The sequence below is a fragment of the Podarcis liolepis genome, assembly GCF_965112155.1.
Source record: "Podarcis liolepis genome assembly, chromosome: 10".
NCBI classification, from domain to species: Eukaryota; Metazoa; Chordata; class Lepidosauria; order Squamata; family Lacertidae; genus Podarcis; species Podarcis liolepis.
In genome coordinates this window covers 48621752-48643060 of record NC_139562.1, presented here as the reverse complement: position 1 = coordinate 48643060, position 21309 = coordinate 48621752, and the positions used below count along the sequence as shown (strand labels likewise).

At 42.5% G+C, this 21309-nt stretch overlaps 1 protein-coding gene across 5 annotated transcripts in view; it reads right to left on the bottom strand.

The window, feature by feature from the left end:
• SLC38A4 (solute carrier family 38 member 4) overlaps positions 1–20955 on the bottom strand; it is a 35204-nt gene extending 14249 nt beyond the window's left edge. Inside the window, exons 1-4 of one of the 5 annotated variants that reach the window (XM_083463593.1) lie at positions 20232–20955; positions 1870–2114; positions 1205–1295; positions 998–1113 (exon numbers count right to left, since the gene is read on the bottom strand). In XM_083463593.1, coding sequence (XP_083319719.1) covers positions 998–1113; positions 1205–1295; positions 1870–1988 — 326 coding nt within the window. In that variant the 5' untranslated portion in view covers positions 1989–2114; positions 20232–20955. Of the gene's footprint in view, positions 1–997; positions 1114–1204; positions 1296–1869; positions 2115–3031; positions 3798–7449; positions 7597–10882; positions 10956–20231 lie in introns of those variants that run through there. The other 4 variants (XM_083463592.1, XM_083463590.1, XM_083463591.1 and 1 more) reach the window with 4 other exon arrangements.
• Positions 20956–21309: the final 354 nt, after the last annotated feature.

Sequence of the window (21309 nt, the reverse complement as noted above, 5' to 3'; positions counted from 1 at the left end):
ACGTTGCTGCTATGTCATAGAACACACACAGAGAGATGGACTCCCCCCCACGCAAATATAAATTAATATAGCCAAGCTATAGGCAGGATAGTTGACCAATAATAAATGCATTAGATAGATTTTTGGATTAAGTATCTAAGGCATGTCTCAAAGTGTGATATGGGATCCTGTGTGAGGGAGATACAGTCTTGAATGTGACCACAGCATTGATAACAGTACTGGATTGCGCTACAGTGCATGTACCCTTCCAGACTCCTCCCCCGCCTTGTTTCTTGACAGCTGTATTCTGCAACGTGTCATTGACCCACTAATAGTGCAGTAGTGGTGGATGTGATTTGTGGTTCTGCAATGCTTCCCCAATGTTATTGCATTATTGCAACAAAAGTAGGTCTAAAAAAAGGTAAAGGTAAAGGACCCCTGGGCGGTTAAGTCCAGTCAAAGGCGACTAAGGGGTTGTGGCGCTCATCTCGCTTTCAGCCCAAGGGAGCCGGCGTTTGTCCACAGACAGCTTTCCAGGTCATGTGGCCAGCATGACTAAACCACTTCTGGTGCAACTGTGATGGAAACCAGAGCGCATGGAAATGCCGTTTACCTTCCCGCCGCAAGGGTACCTATTTATCTACTTGCACTGGCGTGCTTTCAAACTGCTAGGTTGGCAGGAGCTGGGACTGAGCAAAGGAAGCTCACCCCATCGTGTGGATTCGAACCGCCAACCTTCTGATCGACAAGCCCAAGAGGCTCAGTGGTTTAGACCACAGCGCTACCCGCGTCCCTGACCCACTAATAGTGCATTAGTGGTGGATGTATTTGTTGTTCTGCAATGCTTTCCCAACGTCCTTGCATTATTGCAACAAAAGTAGGTCTGCTCTGAACATGACTAAGTCTAGACCCAACTCATTATACACACACACACACACAAATAATTTCTTATTTCAGGATATCATAGCTCCAACTAAGACTCTACCATCCCTCCCCAAACTATATTGTGGATACCTACACAAAAAGTATGATTCCAGTGTTGGCCATGGCATAGGACAACCCCAAGATTCCACTGCCCATGATGGCATTGCTCAGGTTAAATGATGACATTCCAAATGAAATATCTCCTGGATTCTGTTGGAATAGAACAAGGAAAATGTGGCATTAGTTATGTTGTGCATCTGCAAGGACACCGCTGCAACTCAACTGTGACTAAGGGACTTACATATTCATCTGAATAATTTTCCAATTTCTTTTTGCCCAGAAAGCCGTTGGTAAGGAACTTCTGACTTTCGGCATCATCACCAACAAAGTGACTAAAAACAAAACAAAGAAACGAACAAATAAGCAAGGAAAGAAGAAATAAATGTCTTTGCACTTTAAAATTCAGGCTTCGGTTTTACACCGGTATTGCTTTATTTAATAAATGTATACCCCACTTTTTGAGAAAGGTTCTCCGCAAAGCATCTTCCAATAATATTTAGAAATCTCAACAATATTACAATAACTGCAATGCAGAACTGGCACTGGTACGAGTGCCACAAGATATTCATTTCCCCCTTGTATGAAATCATTCTTTTATTATGGCTGCGCCTACAACTTTGGAACTCCTTGCCAATTGACATCAGACAGGTGCCTTCACCGAATTATTTCTGGCACCTGCTAGAAGCAGTTTTGTTTAGGAAAGCCTATCTAGACATGCAAAATTCCTACAAAAATGTAGACAGATGCCTTGCTTAACTCATTAAATGCAAGTATACTAAGCAGAACAGTGTACATTATCATTAAATTTTGTGATGTGTGACCCACTTAGAACTGTGTGTTCCTCAAGTAACGACCGAGTGGGTAGGCTTGCCTTTTTCACCTTCTCATTCTGGCAATTAATTGTACCTGCTAATAGTGGCCTTTTCTGGATCTCCCATATCGGTATAGGTGTCTTCAGTGCTGTCGCCGCTGTTGCTCTCCTCGTCAAGGTCTGTGTTGACTTTTCGCAGTTCCATGCGATCCATTTGAGCTGTCAGCGATTTCGAGTACACACACACACAACCCCGAGGCGTCTTCAGTGTCAACAGAACTGTACCTTCTGCTTTAAAGCTTCCGCCTTTGCAATATGTTGACTCTCAGAACACTCCGTTCTATAAACAGAAAACCAAAGACTTCATTAAAAATTTCCTCAAATTAGGTAAAATGTGTGGGAGCATCACTCGGGGTTATGTTCATTTTGTTTTTTAAAAAACTACCTTTCCCCTCTGGGAAAATTCTGAGTAAATTAAAATTCTATCCAGAGTTTATTTTCAAAACGATGTAGGGAAGAATTATATCTTAATAATCAAGGAGCTTTCTTCAGCATTATTATTATCATTAATATGCCACATTTATTTATTTAAGCAAGCCTTTCCTCTAAAAACTGGGTCAAAAAATAAGAACTCATGTGAGCAAAAAAGAGGAAATAATATGAATGATAAGTTACACAAGTCATCATCCATCTGAAAGAGATGCAGTATAGCTGCCCTGATGTAGCGACTGACGTAGGCAGACAAGATCAAACATTATTTTTGCCTGCACATGTCAGTTCCTTTCATTGATGTGAATGGGGAACCCACATGCCCAGCAGCTCCATGTGAAGCCCTGTATTAAATAGGATTGTAGCACTTGACTGAAGGGCACCATCATCATTTACCTTCCCACCTTTCCTCAAATGAGCTCAAGGTGCCACACCTGATTCCCATCCTCCCCATTTTACCAACACCACAATTGCAATAAAATAGCTATACCAAAACCACCCACAAATTCATCAACTCAAGATGTCTGTACAGAACTTTCCATCATCTATTTGACAAAATAATATATTCTTATCTGTTTCTTTTTTAATATCTATGTCTTTATCTATCTATTACAGGCATGGTCATTTTGATTAGCATTTGTAATTAATTGACATTGATAGCAGTTTACATTCCTGATCCAAATGCACAGATACATGCTAAACTCTAATTCCTATAGAATATTTGAACGGCACATTTTTCAATGGCTTAAGAAATACTCAATTACTTACAAACATGGTTATTGCTGAGAATAACCACAGGCAAGGAAACAAAATCACATAGTTGTTCGCCAAGAAACTATCAACACTTCAACTCTATATCTGCCAGTATAACACATTAATTGGATATAGTGTTCCAGAAAATTAAGTCCCATAAAATTGAAAGCCCCCCATATATTTTAGCGTTCAAAATGGCATTCAAAATGTTGCAGAACTGAATGTTAGGAGAAATCTCAGCAGCACAAGCAGTTGTAATTTCTTTAGCCCCAAGTTTAATAAGAATTTCATATTTTTTCAACATGGAATATTAGTCACTCGACAACGAGAAAACTGTCACCATTTTGTTGAGTGTAAACATACCGTTCCCAACAAACGTCTTGTCATATATTTATTTATAGCATGAAAACATTGAAGAGTTGATGTGCAGAGAACATAAGCATATTTTCCAGTACCCACCCAGTGGCTTGAAGTTAAAGAAGACTTCAGATTGAAAAGCAGATAGCAAAGCCTGTTATTTAAAATATGCAGTATCATTTTTAAAGAAAACAATAAGGAAAGAACACCATGCTGTTTGATATAGTTTCCTACCAGAGACAGGCAAACTGCATATGGCTTTCTGTGTGATCACTCCAGTCCCTGTGTGAGAGTGATCACCTAATCTGGCATTAGGTCAGAGAAAACTAGGCTAACGTTTCAGAGGACTGATTGCTGAGATACAAGGAACTCCAGTTAGAGCAACACAAAATTATGTTGTCTTTGCCATGTTATTTTGTCCTCTGGCAAGCTATTTTGTCCTCTGGCAAGCAGAATGGCATTGCATTATGACCCAATGCATATTCAAAATCTGTATCTGAACTTAAAAGGACAGTAGCATATTTGAAAGTAAAATGCCACCTGAAAGAAAGTTTAAAATCACATAAAGAAAAACTAGCTAAAAAGTTCCCAAATCCAAGTAACCACAAAAATTATTAATCTTCCAGAGGAAAAATAGCTAAATTCTTTTTTACTGACATTATTCAAGAGAAAGATTTAGGGTAATATATAACAGACAATTAGTATTTATTCAACTTTCCCCCCCTTTTTGCTATAGCTTTGGGCCTGCATCTACATAGCTATTAAAAAACACTCTAAAATGCTCTGGGGAAAAACCTGTTTTAAAGTTCACAATGGCACATTTCATGAAGTTTCAATTTCAGCTCTACTGCACCATCTGGTGTCACAATGTTATAAGGCATTTATAATGCCTTTTTGTTTTGTTTTTCCAGTTTAGCTGAAACCTGGTTTACCAAATGATCACTACAATCTAGCAAGGCAGATCCTTGCACAGTCTTCGTTGTGCACATCCGATTTACTTGCAAATCAATGCACGCTTGGATGTGGATCCATATCCCAATGCTCATCTGGGGCATACTGAATTTTCTGGGTGCATTCTGCAATGTGGATGCAAGTTGTGCATCCCATATGTGGTTGTCTCTGCAACTAGCTGAATAAAATTAAAGCTGGATTCAGGCCAATATTGTTTTAGTCCAACATTGAAACGGGGGACTTGTTTCCTATAGTGTGTTATTCTAACCTGAGAAACGCTTAAATTGCTTCTATCTTGGATTGGCTTGCAGAATCAAACTAAACTGAGTTCAAATAAAGTAAAATGCCTCTTTAGAACACAGTCACTTGCCTATTCTCTCTCCATCGCAGGAGAGGTGACCCTGACAGTGTAACCAAGGCCATCAGACAGAGTTCAAAACTCATCGCAGGCACATGGTGACCTGAGATTGACCCAAGATGGTGAACAAAGAATGTGACTAAGGTTGTAATCCTATACTCATTGACGTGGGAGCAAGTCCTATTGAACTATATGGGCTTTCCTTCTGATTAGAGAATAGTGCACGGGTAGGCAAACTAAGGCCCGGGGGCCGGATCCAGCCCAATCGCCTTATAAATCTGGCCCACAGACGGTCCGGGAATCAGCGTGTTTTTACATGGGTAGAATGTGTCCTTTTATTTAAAATGCATCTCTGGGTTATTTGTGGGGCATAGGAATTCGTTCATATTTTTCCCCTCCAAAATATAGTCCGGCCCCCCACAAAGTCTGAGGGACAGTGGATCGGCCCCCTGCTGAAAAAGTTTGCTGACCCCTGGAATAGTGCGATAAGGATACAGTCATAAAAATCCTCACTTAGATGTCATCACTATTAAATAGAGACTTACATTTCATTAAGCATGAATAGGACAGGCTGTACAATTGCCTGGGATGCTCTAGCTGTGTAAACAGATTCAAGGAAAGCCTGAGTAAACCTTAACAACTCCACAATCCTTGCTGGTGCGTGCAAACTCTGAAGCTGTTCAAATGGGGTATAACATTATTTATGTTTGTGTACCATCAATGCGAGCTGTATATTTCACCCAGTACTGCAGATATTTCTGCCAATGGAGCACAGAGGCATCAACATGAAGCAATGATTTGCTTATGGGAGCTTCCTAGGTGTGTGGGCCCCATCTGGTTTCAAAGGAGGTGGAAGGATTATGTAGGCATATCCTGAAACTGCATAATCTAGGAGTTATCTGGAGCCATGGCAGCACTGGATTCAAGCAGTTCCCTATCAGGGATTGGACTCAAGAGGGCAAGATGGAGGAGGAGGAATGGTGGAAACCAACCCCACTTTCTCCTGATGTTGCAGAAGAAGAGGGAGACAGCTTTGATATACAGCAGAGCTTTGAGGGGTTTGAGGAAAGTCACAGAGACTCCCAACAAAAAAGTTGGGAAGTGTTAGAAGAAGGGGGGGGCACGGCAGGGCAGCCATATGACACGTTGTCACTGAAGAGTATTTCTGACCCCCCTTCTCCCAGAACGTGGTGTTTGTTAAGAGTACAGGAACAAAGGACTCAAAGACATTTGATCACAAGTGGCCACCGTAAGGGAAGATGCTGTTGCTAGGGAGGAGGGAGGAGGAGCCCAGTTTGGAGCAACGCCGTTGTTAAGGCGTGTTGCATTTTTTTGTCTCTTATATTAGGATTGAATAAAACTCATTAAAAAGGACTCTACTTTGTTTCCTCTGCTCTTGCTGCAACTGGGGGGAGGAATAGCTTTCCTGGAGCCTTGACGTTCCCCTACACAGGGAGCCGAGCCAATGGGGTGCAAAGTTGAAAAGATCCATAACTGAGAAAACGCATGCCCCCCCCCCACAAAAATTTAGCCTCACTCAGGGTGCCATATTACCAAAGATTACCAAAATCTGCCCCTGGCCATGGGTTCTGCAAGCTGTCAGTGGTATCCAGGCAAAACCGCAAAATGGTGCTCTCCCCACCAGTGAAGAGGCACATCAGGAGCAAGTGGGGAATAAAGATCTACATTGGAAACAAGGTTGGGAGGCGACCAGCAGTGCCTCCTATTTGCCAAAAGTACGCTGTACAGGTGGCATGAGGGGGCGCTGCAGAAGGGAAGGCAGACCCAGTCTCTAATGCTGGAACTGTCACTGCTACTATGGCGGCGGCAGCAGCAGCAGCAGCAGCAGCAGGTGATACATTCCTTGCAGGCAAAATCTGCTGGCCCTATGGAACCTGCCACCTGAGTCGGATGCCTCACCTTGCCTTATGGGTGGGCCAGCCGTAGTGGAAACCACATCCACAGAAATATTACATTCCTTTAAGTACAATGAAGAGTTGGGCCCCATTTTCTGAAGAGAATATCGAATCTGTGGCTTGATAATTAGGTAATGTCCATGTTTGCAGGTTGTAAATCTTGCATGTTTCTACAGGTATGGACTTCCATGGAACTGAATTCCATTGGTTTGGGGGTATCGCCTGAAGACAGCAATTTTGTAGAAACTAAGCTGGTTCTGGTCTGATCAGCAACTGAATGGGAGACCACCCAGGAAACTCCTGTATACTGTCTTGTGCTCCATGAAGAAAACACAAGGAAACAGAGACGCAAATGAATTGGACCTAATCATTTTCAATTTCTAGATTGATGGGAATTTAACTTGCTATTACTTGCATTAATTTGCCAATCGCACTGCAGACAAGATTTCATTGAGCGCCACAAAGGCACTCCCTTCTGGGAAATAAAGCATTAACATTTCTGAAGATGAAAAGCTCCGTGACCTCCATGACAAGATGAGCAATATTAAAACCTTCCCTTTTCTTTGGTCAATTATGAATGTAATAATTAGCTACATAAATCGAATCTAGCCAATGATAGCTAAATTATCTCAGAATTTAGAATCAAAGATTGTATGGAATTTCTACACACACACACACACACACGCAAAGTCAATTCCAACTGTTGAGGAACATTTGGCAGTAAAAAATAACCATATGAAATCTGCTACTGAATATTTTGTAACCCTTTTCTATTTAAATATGAACTGTTAATTTCATATTCATTTTAAGACCCCCTTACTTAAAAGCATAATGAATCTTGCAAAAAATACCTTTCTTTCTTTCTTTCTTTCTTTCTTTCTTTCTTTCTTTCTTTCTTTCTTTCTTTCTTTCTTTCTCTTGTTTCCACACCAAGATATAACTTATTAATTTAAAAATGGCACCTGTCTTTCAGAGTTTTCTCATTTAAGACCTTCTAGAGCTAGACAACGATTTAAAAGCAAATGGGAGTGTTTCAGGTAAACCAATCATCAATGAAGATAACCCAACACCTCCATTTGTCCTACTTGCGTCAGCTCTTTTTTTAAAAAAAGAGGAAAAAGATAAAAAAATCCTGGTGCACGTTCAGGTCAAACATCACTGTTACTGGAGCTATTTGCTTTTTGGACTTGGAAGTTGTACAAAATGCACATCTGTAGAAGGTCTGACATAGATTTTTGCAACTGTGGACTGCCTATTTCACTCATCTGTACTTTCAAAGAAGCGGCACAAGAATTCTAAGGTATTTTTTCCTGGATATTACAATTTCTGTAGACTAAAGCAAGACTACAAGAGGTCAACAGCTACTCTTGTTTTGATCTTGCTCCTTGCCTCAAATACAAAGATGCTCTGCTGAGGTTTTCAAAGAGTTTGAGAAGCGAAAGCAACAGAGTGAGGTACTTTTTCACACAATGCAGAATCAGCGATGACATTCCTTGCTGCAAGAAGCCACTAATTAACACGTCAATGGAAAAAATATTACTATAAGAGTGATAAGTCAATCATGGTAATAAATGAGTTGTGAACTTCCATGATCAGTGGCAGTATACCTGATTCCCAGAGGTTTTGCATTAGCATCTGGTATTGATATTGTTCTCATACCTTACACGTAAACCTCCCTGTGGATACTCAAACTCAGAAAATAGAATGCTGAATTGGATCATTTTATTGATCCAAGCACAACCACAGTTATTGTCTTAATTCCATATTGCACAGGAAATATGAGTATTCGAGGTTTGGGTTTCTCTTATTTTTTAAAAAGTACCTCAAAAACAAACCTCTGTTATCTACTTCCAGATAGTCAATACAGAATAATACGTCAGGGCCAGAGAAGCACAAGCCACCTTGTTCTTGTGCAATGAAGTTGTCCTATTCCAGGGCTTCTTCCAACAACCTCTGAAAGTCTGCTTTTTAGGTTTTAATGCTATACAGTGTAGAGTATATACAATCACCTGGGAGTCAGTTCCACTGAAGTCAATGGGACTTACATCTGAGAAGTTGTACTCTGAGAACCAGGAGACTCTCTAGATTGAACTATGAGGGATGGGTGGAAAGGGCTGCAGGGCAAGGGGGGAAATCAATGGGAATGGGGTGCAACTCTTGCACAACACTTTGCAACAAGCCAAGCACCTTTGAATCCAACCACGATATAACCAAAACCCAGGATATATCAATAGTTATGGTAGTCCTCTACCCGCATACCAGCATTCATTCTAATTTCTGTTCTTATTAATTCTAATTCTAATCTATCATCAATGCCATCCCGGTTCCATGGAAAACCAGTGATGATTACAGATTTAGGAACAATCTATCAATTTAGAAATATCAGGTAAGGTAGCCATTTTGCGTCAGTCCAGTTTCTGACTGTCCATTGGGAAATCATGTAGCTGGACACAGTGCAACATTAAAAACAAATTTACAGGTAGAAATATATTCTCCACCCCGAATGTGCATTTGATTCCAAAGAGTAAAATATGGATTAGGTGGGTCTGCATTAAAGCTGGTCACACATCACATTCTACTCTTGAAACTCTATTCCCTCAAGGGTATAGATCTACCTTAGACAAGCTCCTTCTGTGTACCAGCAGCGAAGACACAACACTTCACCAGCTGTGAAAAAGTGTCCTCGGGGAAATGCCTGCCTTGAGAGAAGGGAAAGGGCTCTGGGGAAGCCATGTAAGTATTCACAGAATGAGAAGGGAAGTGCAGTTTGGTCAACATCTAGCATTTGACAAGTTAAGGCTTCTGCCAGATACATTATCCTGAGTCACTTCAGCTGGGTTCTCATTTGAAGGCAAACCTATTTAATTTGCACTTTCAGAAACAATATGCAAACAGAAACACAGCTCTTCTTCAAAATTGGCAATTCTCCTAATTTTGAAATGCAGTTCTCCAGACAAGAAATGTATTTGCTGGGATAAAACGTGCCCAAAAATGTATATATAGTGAAGACAACATAAAAAATGCAATACATTAAGCTGCATTTCATGAAAATTTGACTATTAGAAGATATTCACACTAAAACGCTGATGATGAATTTTCATGAGGACTTCAGAAAAAAAGCAATTTGTGAACTGTTGTGGAAATGTGGAACAAGACTGGAAAAATTAAAAACTGAGAGATGCCAAAATTGTTGTCCATTAGCCTTACAATGATTTGAAGATGAAAAACATAACAAACCAATTTCCTTTGGAATGTGGCACAACAGAAAGAAACCAAATTTTCACCCTGTCATTTTCACAAGTTTACCTATGATTTTACTGAAAAGCAAACTTCACAAAGTACACATACAAAAAAAAGTTCAAGGATATATCTAGTAATGCCACCAGGACAGAACATTGGGGTGGATATGTAGAACCCAATTCAGCAGAATGAGCAGGTGCACCCCTGCACCTCACTCTCCACACTGAAATAACACACATTACCATCTTTTTAAAAAGCACCTCCTATAACATTGTTAAGCCCAGAGTCTAAAATTACCTAAGTGCACCACTAGCAAAAGAATATTTTTTACACTCAACAAACATGCTTCATTTTGTGGCTTTTCCTCACTTAAAAAAACTGGTGTCAGCCATTATTCCATGTAAGTTTAGAATAATGTTGGTTTCTGATTCTATCATCTCATTCTATCCAATACGCCGACCTTTTCTGTAGATTTGTTATTATATTTATACATTTATTTAGAATATCTCTAACCTGCCCTTCATTATAAACAAGCTCAATATGATTACATCTTGTTTAAATGAAACAATCACCATAAGAAACCCACTTCATTACAAAAGCAGATAAGACAAGTCTAATTAAAACCAAAATCGTCCAAATGCAGAGAATAACTAATTAAAACTGATATCCTCGGCAAATTCCTCTGCAAACAGATAGGTTTTCACTGGGCACTGAAGTGAGAAAAAGATTAGGCACCAAGTCCCTATTTTAAAGGGAAAGATATTCTAAAACTGGCATGCCATCAGCGAAAAGGGCATTTCTGACATCACATAGTGCCCAATGGCGGGATAGCTAACATTGTTATGGATGCTGTGCAGGAATCATTTGACTGCAGAAAAGCAGGCATAAAATGCCTGTCTTTATTCAGAAGTGAAAAGCAGGCAAAGGGGGAGCCTTTCCCGAGTTGCCTTTCCCTTTGGCAGTGAGAAGAAGGGGCCCCCACTGAGGGCATCTTGTCCTAAGTGCCACCTCCACCCCTGAACCTACAATCGACACAACTCTTACCACTCCTCAACTCCTCAAGCAGATGGTTCATTTGTGGGATGGGGAGAAACTACTTCTAGGGCACAAAGTATTTGAGCTATTAGTTCACGGCACCCGCCCCTCCACCCCACCCCACCTCCCAATCCCAGCCCCCTCGCCCTACATGCGAAACACCGCAGCTTGATTCTTGAGCATATGACCCGGCATTTTGAAAGAAGATGAAGACCTGGATGGGGAAAAGTTAATGCTTAATTCCCGTGCTGACTAATGTGATCGAGCCAGTAAAAAGTTCCAGCCCTTTGCCAAGAGATCAGTTGCTGATAACAAGTCTGTGACTCATCCAAAGAGTTCATGGCTGGGCAGCAGCGACTTGAACCCATGTTCCTCCAGGCTGTACCCGCCAAGGCCTGATCAATACTATGCAGAGGGCAAACAGCACCCGCCCGACAATGTGCTGGGCGAAGAGAACCGCAGTGAGAAAACCCCGGGGACAACCTTTTCGGCCGAGGTCAGCCCAGAGGTGTATGATAAACGATAAAGGACCAGAGGCTTTGCTTTTGGTCGTCAGCAGAGAGGGGAGAAAGCGACCAGTTCAAAAGTGATGTAAGCTCTGTAAAGCAATACCCTGCTTGTGTTATGCAATACACGGCAGATTAGAGAGAAGCCTGAATTTGGCAAGGTTGCACTCTTCTTAATGATGTTTGCCTTCAATCTACTAAGAAAACCTTTTGGCTAAAATAATTCTACTGGTTACGCTTAGCAGAATGTGCCAGGCATATAGGAGCTTGTACAATAGCCCATTATTTTTTTTACAGAAAAAGTGGGGATTTTTTTTTAAAAAAGGAGGAGGGTTCTAATCCTCTCTCTCCTACTACCCTTCTCATGCCCCTCTGTACTCCATCCGCCAGGCCTTTGGTCAGGGCGCAGCCTGACTCCCTCCTCTGGCAACCTGCACAGAATTTTGTTTAATCGGTTGCCATCAATTTGATTTTAACTAATTTTTATAATGAAATATTTTTAGAATGTGTTATTATTTGATTGTTTATTTGATTGTTGTTAGCCGCCCTGAGCCCGGCTCTGCTGGGGAGGGCGGGATATAAATAAAATTTATTTTTTATTATTATTATCCATTATTTCTGCCACACGATATTTACTTCCCCTCCACCCACCACCACAGCTTTGGCAAACATTTGTAGGGTGGGGAAAGAGGATGGAGCCAGATAGTTAAGATGCAGGTGTGCTTCCTGTAGCTACCATCCAAGCCACAAGAATATTTGCAATGATCACGTGGGAGAAATGTCCATGAAAATGCACCCTTGCAACTATTGTTAAGCAAGTTTTCCATATTTTGACAGGACAATGTTTGCTTGTTTTTTCAAAGAAAAATTATAATAAAAAGAGGCCCGATGTCTTTGAATTGTATTGTTAGTTTTTTGTGGTCATGTAGCAATGGATCATCATGAAATAGGTGCCCTGCTCAAACGACCTATGCAAAAAAAGAAGTAGAAAAATGAGCAAGGATCTTTCGGTAGCAAATGCATTTTCCTGTATCAGAAAGTCCTTGCACTGCGTTTATGACACAATGGTGTAATTTTGTGCTAATGCTGATTTGCAATTTCGTAAATCTCAAAAACACAATTTGCAAGGTTGTGTCCATGACCCCCTTGGGGAAGGGGGAAATCTAAGAAAACAAGCCCATTATGAGACTTTGCAACAGATGTTTGCTTAGCTTGAACTCCACAAGTACGGCTGCCCAGTGCTTTGGTACATATTTGTTCCTGAATCCTTTCTCAGAGGCACTATTTAAATATGATGATACACCAGTGTGTGTGTGTTTAGCCTGCCTATCAAAAAAAGTCTTCACAGATCTTTTTATCAATAGCAAGAAGTAATCCATGGTGAGTTACATTTTGCTTTAAAACTAGAGTGTTGGATACACTTTCCACTCATTATTTTATTTTTCAGGTATTGTTTTATTCCCTAGGATTCCTACTTTAAATTACGGTATTTCTAAAACGCTTGTGACAGAGGAGCCATGGGCTTGTGAGGAAAGGGAAAGATTTCTGTATAGCGAGACATGTGTCTAATTTGAAATGTGATAGGAATATCACACATGGCATGTGTTTCTCATTCCAAGTGGCAGGAGTTGAGATAGGAAAGCAAGAAAGTGACAATAGCATGGAAGAGTTTCTGGACCAGGTAACTCTTCCACATCGTTGTCACAATATGGAAAAAAGAATGTACGTTGTGAGTGGCATTTGCTATGTTAATGTGGAGGTTAGACTCTTTAGGCTGGAACAGTTACATTTCATGGTCTTGGATATAGCCAGTTCTCATGGCTACATATGAATGGGCCTCCTTCAAAATCTGTTCTCTGATATTTGCAGATGGTTTTATTTTGGTAGCAGACTCAGTGTACCCTTCTGTTGATGGGCAGGTTGGCAGTTGTGCTGGGAGCTTTCTCATCCCTGTTTTGCATCAGAACAGATTGCTAAAACTGAAAGGATAGTTGCTTTTCTTGTGGATTAAATACCCTCAGGACTAGCACTGTACACTCTTTAGCCACCAGAGGGTATAAGCTAATTTGCATGGTGACTTTTCTAAATGCTTTATTAAATGATCTATTGAAGGCAAGTGTCATTGTGTCTAAAATGCATTTATTAAAAGATTATTCCATTAAACTCATATTTGCTAACAAACATGAACAAATCATAGCATGGTCCGACTCATTTATGGATTGTAATGCAATGCAAATTATGTTCATACTCATCTATTATTTAAAATCAGCATCTTATTAAGAATGTGCTTGCAGTTACATGATAAAGCACAATTTGGACTGAAGACCTATGTACGCTTGCTTGAGAGTACTAAGCCCCATTAAATTCAATGGGACTTACTTCTGAACAGATGTGCACACTGTCAGTTGAACAAATGCGTGACTGAGTCCCTGTGTGGTACATTATTTGATCATATTCTGGGGTTCCCTGTGTTGGACTCAAGATTCTTCTCTCTTCTTCAATCAGTTTCACAATGAAATTCCCAGGACAGAGTATGCATTTATTTTATGAATCAACAAAGCTAATCATTAACGGGTGTATGTCAACCCTTTATCCTAGACAATGCTTTTTGAAGATAAGTACCAAACAGTGACGTGTGGTGGGGTTTACTTGCTAAGCTTAAAAAAAAAAAGTGTGAGAAAACCTTAAATTTCACTAAGAAAATGGAAAACAAAATAGGCAGTGCAATTTTTAAGAATACATATTACTATTTTTATAAGTCGCTTTCCCAAAAATCCTATCACAACACAAAAATTACTTTTGTTTGTGCCTGTATAAATGTAACATGATTCCTTAGTGATAAAAGAACCTTGGTTGATACTGTATGCGGACATAGCCTCACGTCAGGTGCCTGTGAAGCAGTGAGTGTGGTTGAGTGAATATTACCTAGAATACTGGTAGATTCCTACCTAGGTAAAAAAAATTCCTTCCAGTAGCACCTTAAAGACCAACTAAGTTAGTTCTTGGTATGAGCTTTCGTGTGCAAGCACACTTCTTTAGATACACTGAAACAGAAGTACTTCTGCTACTGGAAGGAATTTTTTTGACTATGGCAGACCAACACGGCTACCTATCTGTAACTACCTAGGTAAATTAGACTGGGTTATAGAATCTGGATTTCTGCATGTTTCTGACTGTATAGGAGTACCAGACACATGCCTAGCTGCCTGCCTTAGGAGTGATATGAGGTGTGACAAAAATCCACTATGGTAGTTTTCTGTGACTTTCCAAAAACTGCACTCACTGTGTACTGGGAACCTTCATATGACCCAGTTCCACCATACAATGACTGTGTAAGTGACTTCATCAGGGAAACCTGAGTTACCTGAATATCTCTCTTCCTCTTACCCCTCCCCCTTCTATTCCGCTCATCATTACTGACTGCTGAGAAAGAATGGCTTGCTCAGCAGACTTCAACAGCTTTCCATATAGTCACTTGGAACAAACAACATGCTCCATCCATTCAGATTTTCCAGAACAAAGCAGGGATAGATTTAGATATATCTCCATAGCCTATTCCCATGTCAGCCCACATGGGAATGTTTATTGGTAATAATGTTTATTGGTAATATAGAAAAGAATACTTTGTTGAGACTTACGTAACATATGCAGCTCTTACTCTTGTTCACAGAAAAGAAAAACAAATCCTCAGAAATATCATTGGATTGGCTAAAAATGTCCCATCTCTCACATAGCCAAAATGAATAAAATAAATTTCTAATAAAGATCTCCCTTTCTAAAAATGTAATTTAATCTATGACTGTTCTCTAGAGCCTAAATAGTTATTGAAAGTAAACATTAACAGTCACAGTAATGCATAATAGCACACAGCCGACTTCTCAAAGTGGCTCACTGTGCCAGAGCCTTTGAAACAAATGGGGCTTAGAGCCCTTAAGATTCAAGTTTCTATATAGCTCTGGACTTTAATTTTGTCATAAATGCACAGGAGACACTTCTACGTATATGCACTAGGCAGCCAGTCCACAGGTACAAAACATACCCATAGTGGCCCAATATATCCAAATTTATAAGCAGTACTATGGGTTAACAAGTATGTATCCATTAAAACGACTGCAGTTTATCTTCTTATTCCAACCAGGTGCTGAAAATCGCAGATGGGAGAGTGCTGATGCACTTAACTCTTGCTTTCAGGCTTCCCATAGGCAGTGGCGTAGCGTGGGGGGTGCAGGGGGGCCGGCCGCACTGGGCGCAACATTTGGGGGTTAGGGTTAGGGGGTGCAAATCCACGGGTTAAGAGGCGCAAATTACTTGCCTTGCCCCGGGTGCTGACAACCCACGCTACGCCACTGCCCATAGGCACATGGTTAGCCATGGTGGGAAAGAATGCTGAACTATAACAGGCCCTTGGCCTGACCATGCAATGCTCTTCATATGTTTTGATGTCCCTTCCTATGGTTACTCTTGTGGGGAAGACAGGGCCTGTGTTTCCTTTGCCCAGAAGTGAAAAGGCCATTGTAGCAGCTTGACTGGTGACTGGGAGTGGCTGCTGAGACCATATAACACCAGTCCTGAAAGACCTACATTGGTTCCCAGTACGATTCCAAGCATAAATCAAAGTGTTGGTGCTGACCTTTAAAACCCTAAATGGCCTTGACCGTTCAGGTATACCTGAGCAGCGTCTCCACCCCCAACGTTCAGTTCCTCTTGCTAATTAATGGGCAGAATATCTGGGAATATCCTCTCACAGGGGAGCGAAGTGTTCACCCACCACACATTATAGCGGAGAGGCAACCTGCCTCCCCTCATAGCGGCCTGCTTAGGCACTATTTTGGGGAAGGGGAGGGCTTGTGAGTTGGCCAACACTGGAGGAGGAGGAAGTGAGGCTTGTGAATTTAATTACATTCTCTTCCTCCTCATCAACCCCCAATAACTTGAGCACTACCACTTATGTCAGGTGAATTGTCAGTATATTGGGGGAGCAACAGAAAGTGTGGACCCGACATTAAAAAAATGTATATAACCAGATCAAACTATATTCCTAGCCTACTTTATTTGAAGGGGCATGAGATATTGAGCAAACCTTGTAAACAACAAAGGTCATCCTACAGCAGTAGTGGGCGAAGTGGCATCTTTTAAGCTGAAGTATATCTAAAACACCTATAAAAATAATGGCTGTGTTAAAAAGTGTTGATTCTGTTTTCAACTACTGCTTTCTTCTTCTTATTTTGCTTGGACCTCCCCAGAAGACAACTTCCAGATCAAAACAAGAGGTGGGAGGGAGGCAACCAGTGACGGTGGTGCGGACAGGCTTACTGAATAACAGCACTAACAGAGATGGCTGCGATGGCGTGGCTGTTTACTTTGGTACAGCATTAAATAAAGGCTGTGGGTTCACCATAGCAACCTCCACATCACATAGCTGCCATGCTGCTTCTAAGAAACAGAGGACCTTTTGGAAGAAACATAGACGACTGTTTGAAAGATCGCTATCATTTCCATATTTTAGAGATCACCAGGGCCCATGCTATCATTAGGCCATTGCCTAGGGCGCAAGTCTCAGAGTGGTGCAAAAACTGATCTTTGAGGGACAATTTTATACCGATTAGTTATAAAGTTTCTGCTAATGTTTTGCTTTTCTTTTATATTTTAAGGAAGTTTATCATTTTTACAAGACATGTTTTTGTAAACTGAAGTTAGCATTAAAATAATAATAATTTTTTTTTTTGCAGGGAGGCAAGCAGTTAGCCTTGCATAGGGTGCAAAAGAGCCCGGCACTGACACTGTATATAACACACACATATACACACATCATGCAACAAAATATAGCCTGCTGTCATTTTAGTTCCTCAGCTAAGACCTGTGCTTTCGTATAGCAATACCACACCTGAAAATGTTCCTTCAACTATGTCTATCAGACTAAATAGATAAAAATGACACAGAAAAATAGGCTCGGTTTCTTTCCAGTGATTCTGCGGCTCAAACTTGTCTTCTTATCTCTCTTCCTCTTCTGGAACCAGTTATTTTCTCAATGGTTTCCTTTTTCTGTAAAGGTTTACTCCAAAGCAGAAAAATGCCCTTATACATGCATAGGGACAGGGAAGACATTTCATTTTATTTGCACTTTTAACAAGAAACTACCTAAGTTGCACTACTCAAACCAAAATGTGAACACAGCTATCCTTTGAAATTAGCCCTTCTCCAAATTATTCATTCTCCAACGAATGCATATATTAGGGGCAAGTGTGAATAAAAAGGCATATATTCATGACAATTACATAAAAATGCATTATACTGGGGAAAACTGATTGCAAAAATGTGTATTAGATGAAACTGCATAAAAATATATTAGGAGAAAATTGTACAAAAAATTGCTGATTTTTTTGTGAGGATTCTTTTTTTTAAAGGCATATTGCTTGGAAATGTGGAAAATTGAATTTAAGAATGGAAAAATGAGAAACTAATAGAAACTAATAGACATATTTGTCCATCCCTATTTATGCATTTACTTGACATTTAATTTAGTACTGCAAATCAGGAAGAATTCTCTTCAGACAGGATGGACTGATACAATAAGTAGCAGTAAACTGGAAGAGCATTTGAGTACGGTATTTTGGGATGGATTTTTGAAGGCCTTCAATGCAGATATGGGCTACTATGGTTTTAATAGTAGTGGTACAGCACCATTAGGACATGCATAGGATTGCATTGAAGTCTTCCTCAAGACATCAATTAATTTGCAAAAGTTAAAAACAAAACGGGGGTGGGATTGGAATGGGAGACGACTTCTTGACCCCCCTCAAAACAGCCCAGCGAGAACTGATCATGTAAAGTACGGTTGCCAGGAAATACTGAGAGTCTGTTGAGTGGTGGAGAAATGGGGTGTTCTGGGGGAAAAACATGGCTTGGTGGCTAGAACATTTAAAAGGAGCAACATTTATTTGTTTTGTGGGGGCAGTGCAACACTTTGCTTCCGCTTTTGCAAGAGCAGTGCAACATTTTGTTTCCGCTTTTGCAGGAGCAATGCAACATTTTGTTTCAGTTTCGCAGGAGCAGCGCTATTTTTGTTGCCATTTCCACTGGCCCGATCTAACAAGGCCACCTCACAGCGGTGGTTATAACTTGCAGGACAAGTTTATGACAGAACTGATGCAAAGTCAGAGCCACGGACAGGGGTATAAGTGGAAATGCCCAAACACACCTGCTTTCTAGACAAGCTCAAGTCCCTACTTCAAATCGCTGGTGGGGGATAATAGGACCTTTCACATGATCACCAATTCCACTCCTCCTTCTCCTTCAGGTGCCCAGGGAAAAGACACCCAGGCTGCTAGCTGGGCAATTCTTACCCAGGAAAGCTTAGCTAGTTGGCCAGCACTATTCCTTCCACTCAAATGAAAACTGGGGCTACCTGCTTGCGAAGCCACACATGTCAGAACATAAGAGGCCCATCTCCTGCAGAATTCTGCTATCCCAATGGCCAGCCAGATCTCTCCGGGAATCCTGACGCCTGTCCCCCTCGGGGCCTGAAGGCAAAGAGGGAGCTGATATGCAGCACATCCAACCCTAGCCGAGGCCCTCTGTCCATGCGTGTCCAAATGGCGCCTGTTGCTCTGCAGCGCCCCCTCGAGGGAGAAGCCTCCTAGCGCAACTCAGCTTGCCCCGGGCCGTTTGGAGGGAGCAAAGCGGCGCTCCCCTCGACCAAGAGGAGGCCGCGCGCGCCCGCAAAGCGGCTTCCCCGCCGCGCGCTCCAGGCGCCCAGACGGAGCTCGGCCCCCGAGCGGCGAGCGTCTCGCGGGCGGAGACAAAGGAAGCGGGCGGCGAGGCGCAGGGGGCTCCCCGCTTGCTGGGAGAGGAGCGCGTGCGCAAGAGACCTTCCCGTGCGAGGCTCCTCCTCTCCGCCGTCGGGGGCATCGTGCTCCGCGGTCAAGCTGCCGAGGGAAGGCGGGCGGGCGGAGGAGCCACCTTCGCGGGAGTCACGACCAGGGAGGGAGACGAGGGAAACGCATACAGTATATAGCCTGGGCAGCTGCGGCTGCGCTTGGTTGCCAAAGTAAACTGCTGCTGCTTTTGAGCGCCTTTCTTACTGAATAAAGGACAATCGGAGCTTTTTTGGGGGGGTCATCCTGCAAGCCCAGGCTGCAGCAATCCTCGCCTTCCTGTACCCCAGTATTTGGTTAAATCGCACTGCAGCGTCTGGCCGAAACTAAACTTTGCCTTACGCTTCCCCATATACTTTGGATCATCAATATCCATTCCGTCTCCGCCTACTGAGATGGGTCCCTGGCACCCCGTCTCTCCAGCACCCCTGACCCTATTTCCTTGCCACACCGACTTGCCGTGCCTCTCTCCTTAGCTCGCGCAATCGTCAGCTCAAGGGTTGACACGGAACCGATTACGTCTGAACGCCCGCTCCTCTCGTGGCGGGGAGCGACGCGCCTGAGAAACATAGGCACCCACAAGGGCTCTGTCTGTCAGTTGGAAGCCCCTTCTTCTCACCCCCCCCCCGCCACCTTCTCTGATCGCGAGAGCCTCGATCAGACGTGGTTGGCAGTCCACACGCGCGCGCACACACACACGCAGCTGCGGCCACCCCGCCAACGACGCGGGATGGTTTGAAATGGGAAAAGCCAACCCGGGATTCCGAGAGAGAGACACTCGTTTCCAAGCTGCAGCCGCTCAGCAGCCTCCCTGCGGGGGACACAGAAAGATACCTGTAGATCGGTAACGTCTATTATCTGGCTGTGCCGTCTCGTCTGTAATTCCTTGGAAATAAAAACAGAGCAGCTCATGGGGGGCTTTAAAGCCGCTTAGTATTTCATCGAGGAAGAGAGTTAAATCTCCAGTGAGTTACTCACCTTGAATGCTGGCGAATTCTTTTAGGTAGAGGCACTTGGGACATGAGGATGTTGTTGCTCAGAAGACGCGCAAAGAAAGTGTGGCCACAGACCCTCTCCCTCGCCTTTCTTCCCTTTCCTCTCTTTCGGAAAGAGTGGAAATTTCCATCATGTGACAGGGGGCAGCATCCCCAGCCTCTGCTTGCAGGCGGACCCCTCCCTCCCTTCCAGGGGGGAAAAAAACCACCCACCAATGGCAGCGAGCGGGCAACCTGAGATGTCAACAAAAAAGCATCCTCTCCCAGGTGGAGACTTGTTTGGCAGCTCTGGAGGGCGAATGCGCAACACATCGTCTGAATGCATACAGACGGAGCAGTGCGCTTTGGCTGTTGTTTTGTTCCCGGCTCGTCACTTGTCTCGGGATTGCGGGCTTCACCCCTCAAGCCATTAAGAAACAAGCAAGAAAAAGCCAGGCATCTAAAAATATTCCACAGGCCTTTTGAATTTACCTCCTCTTCTATACTCACCCCCCACACAATTTGTCCAGGACCCCTAATCCTGCACCACACCAGCTGTATGGCCCAGGAATCACATGCATAGGTGCATAGAAAACTACATCTTACTGAATCAGACCAGCTCTGCGTCTAGCAGTGGATCTCCAGGGTTTCACATATTCCCTGAGATTGAACCTGGAACTATCTGCATGCAAAGATGTTCTACCAGTGAGCTACTGTCCTTCCAGAAATAAACATGCATATGACAGGAGAGGTATTAGACAATTTTGGCATGAGTGCTGAACAGTTTCCCTCACCCACTCATGCCCTTAGTTGGCATTGCTGGGATCTGCCTTGCATCAAATCACAGGACAGTAACTGAACATTTCCTTTCTCCTGGTATTGCTTGCACAATTGCTAAAAAAATTTTTTTGGGGGGGGCAAGGTGAAGGTTTCCTTAGTCATCACTTGTCTTCCAGCTACAGTGGATCAGTCCCATAACAGCAAACTCTTGCAGGTGTTTCACGAACCCACGCCAAGCCTACAGCCCGAGAGTAGGGTGTCCCAACCCACAGTCTGAGAACCAAGGCCTAGACCCCATTTAA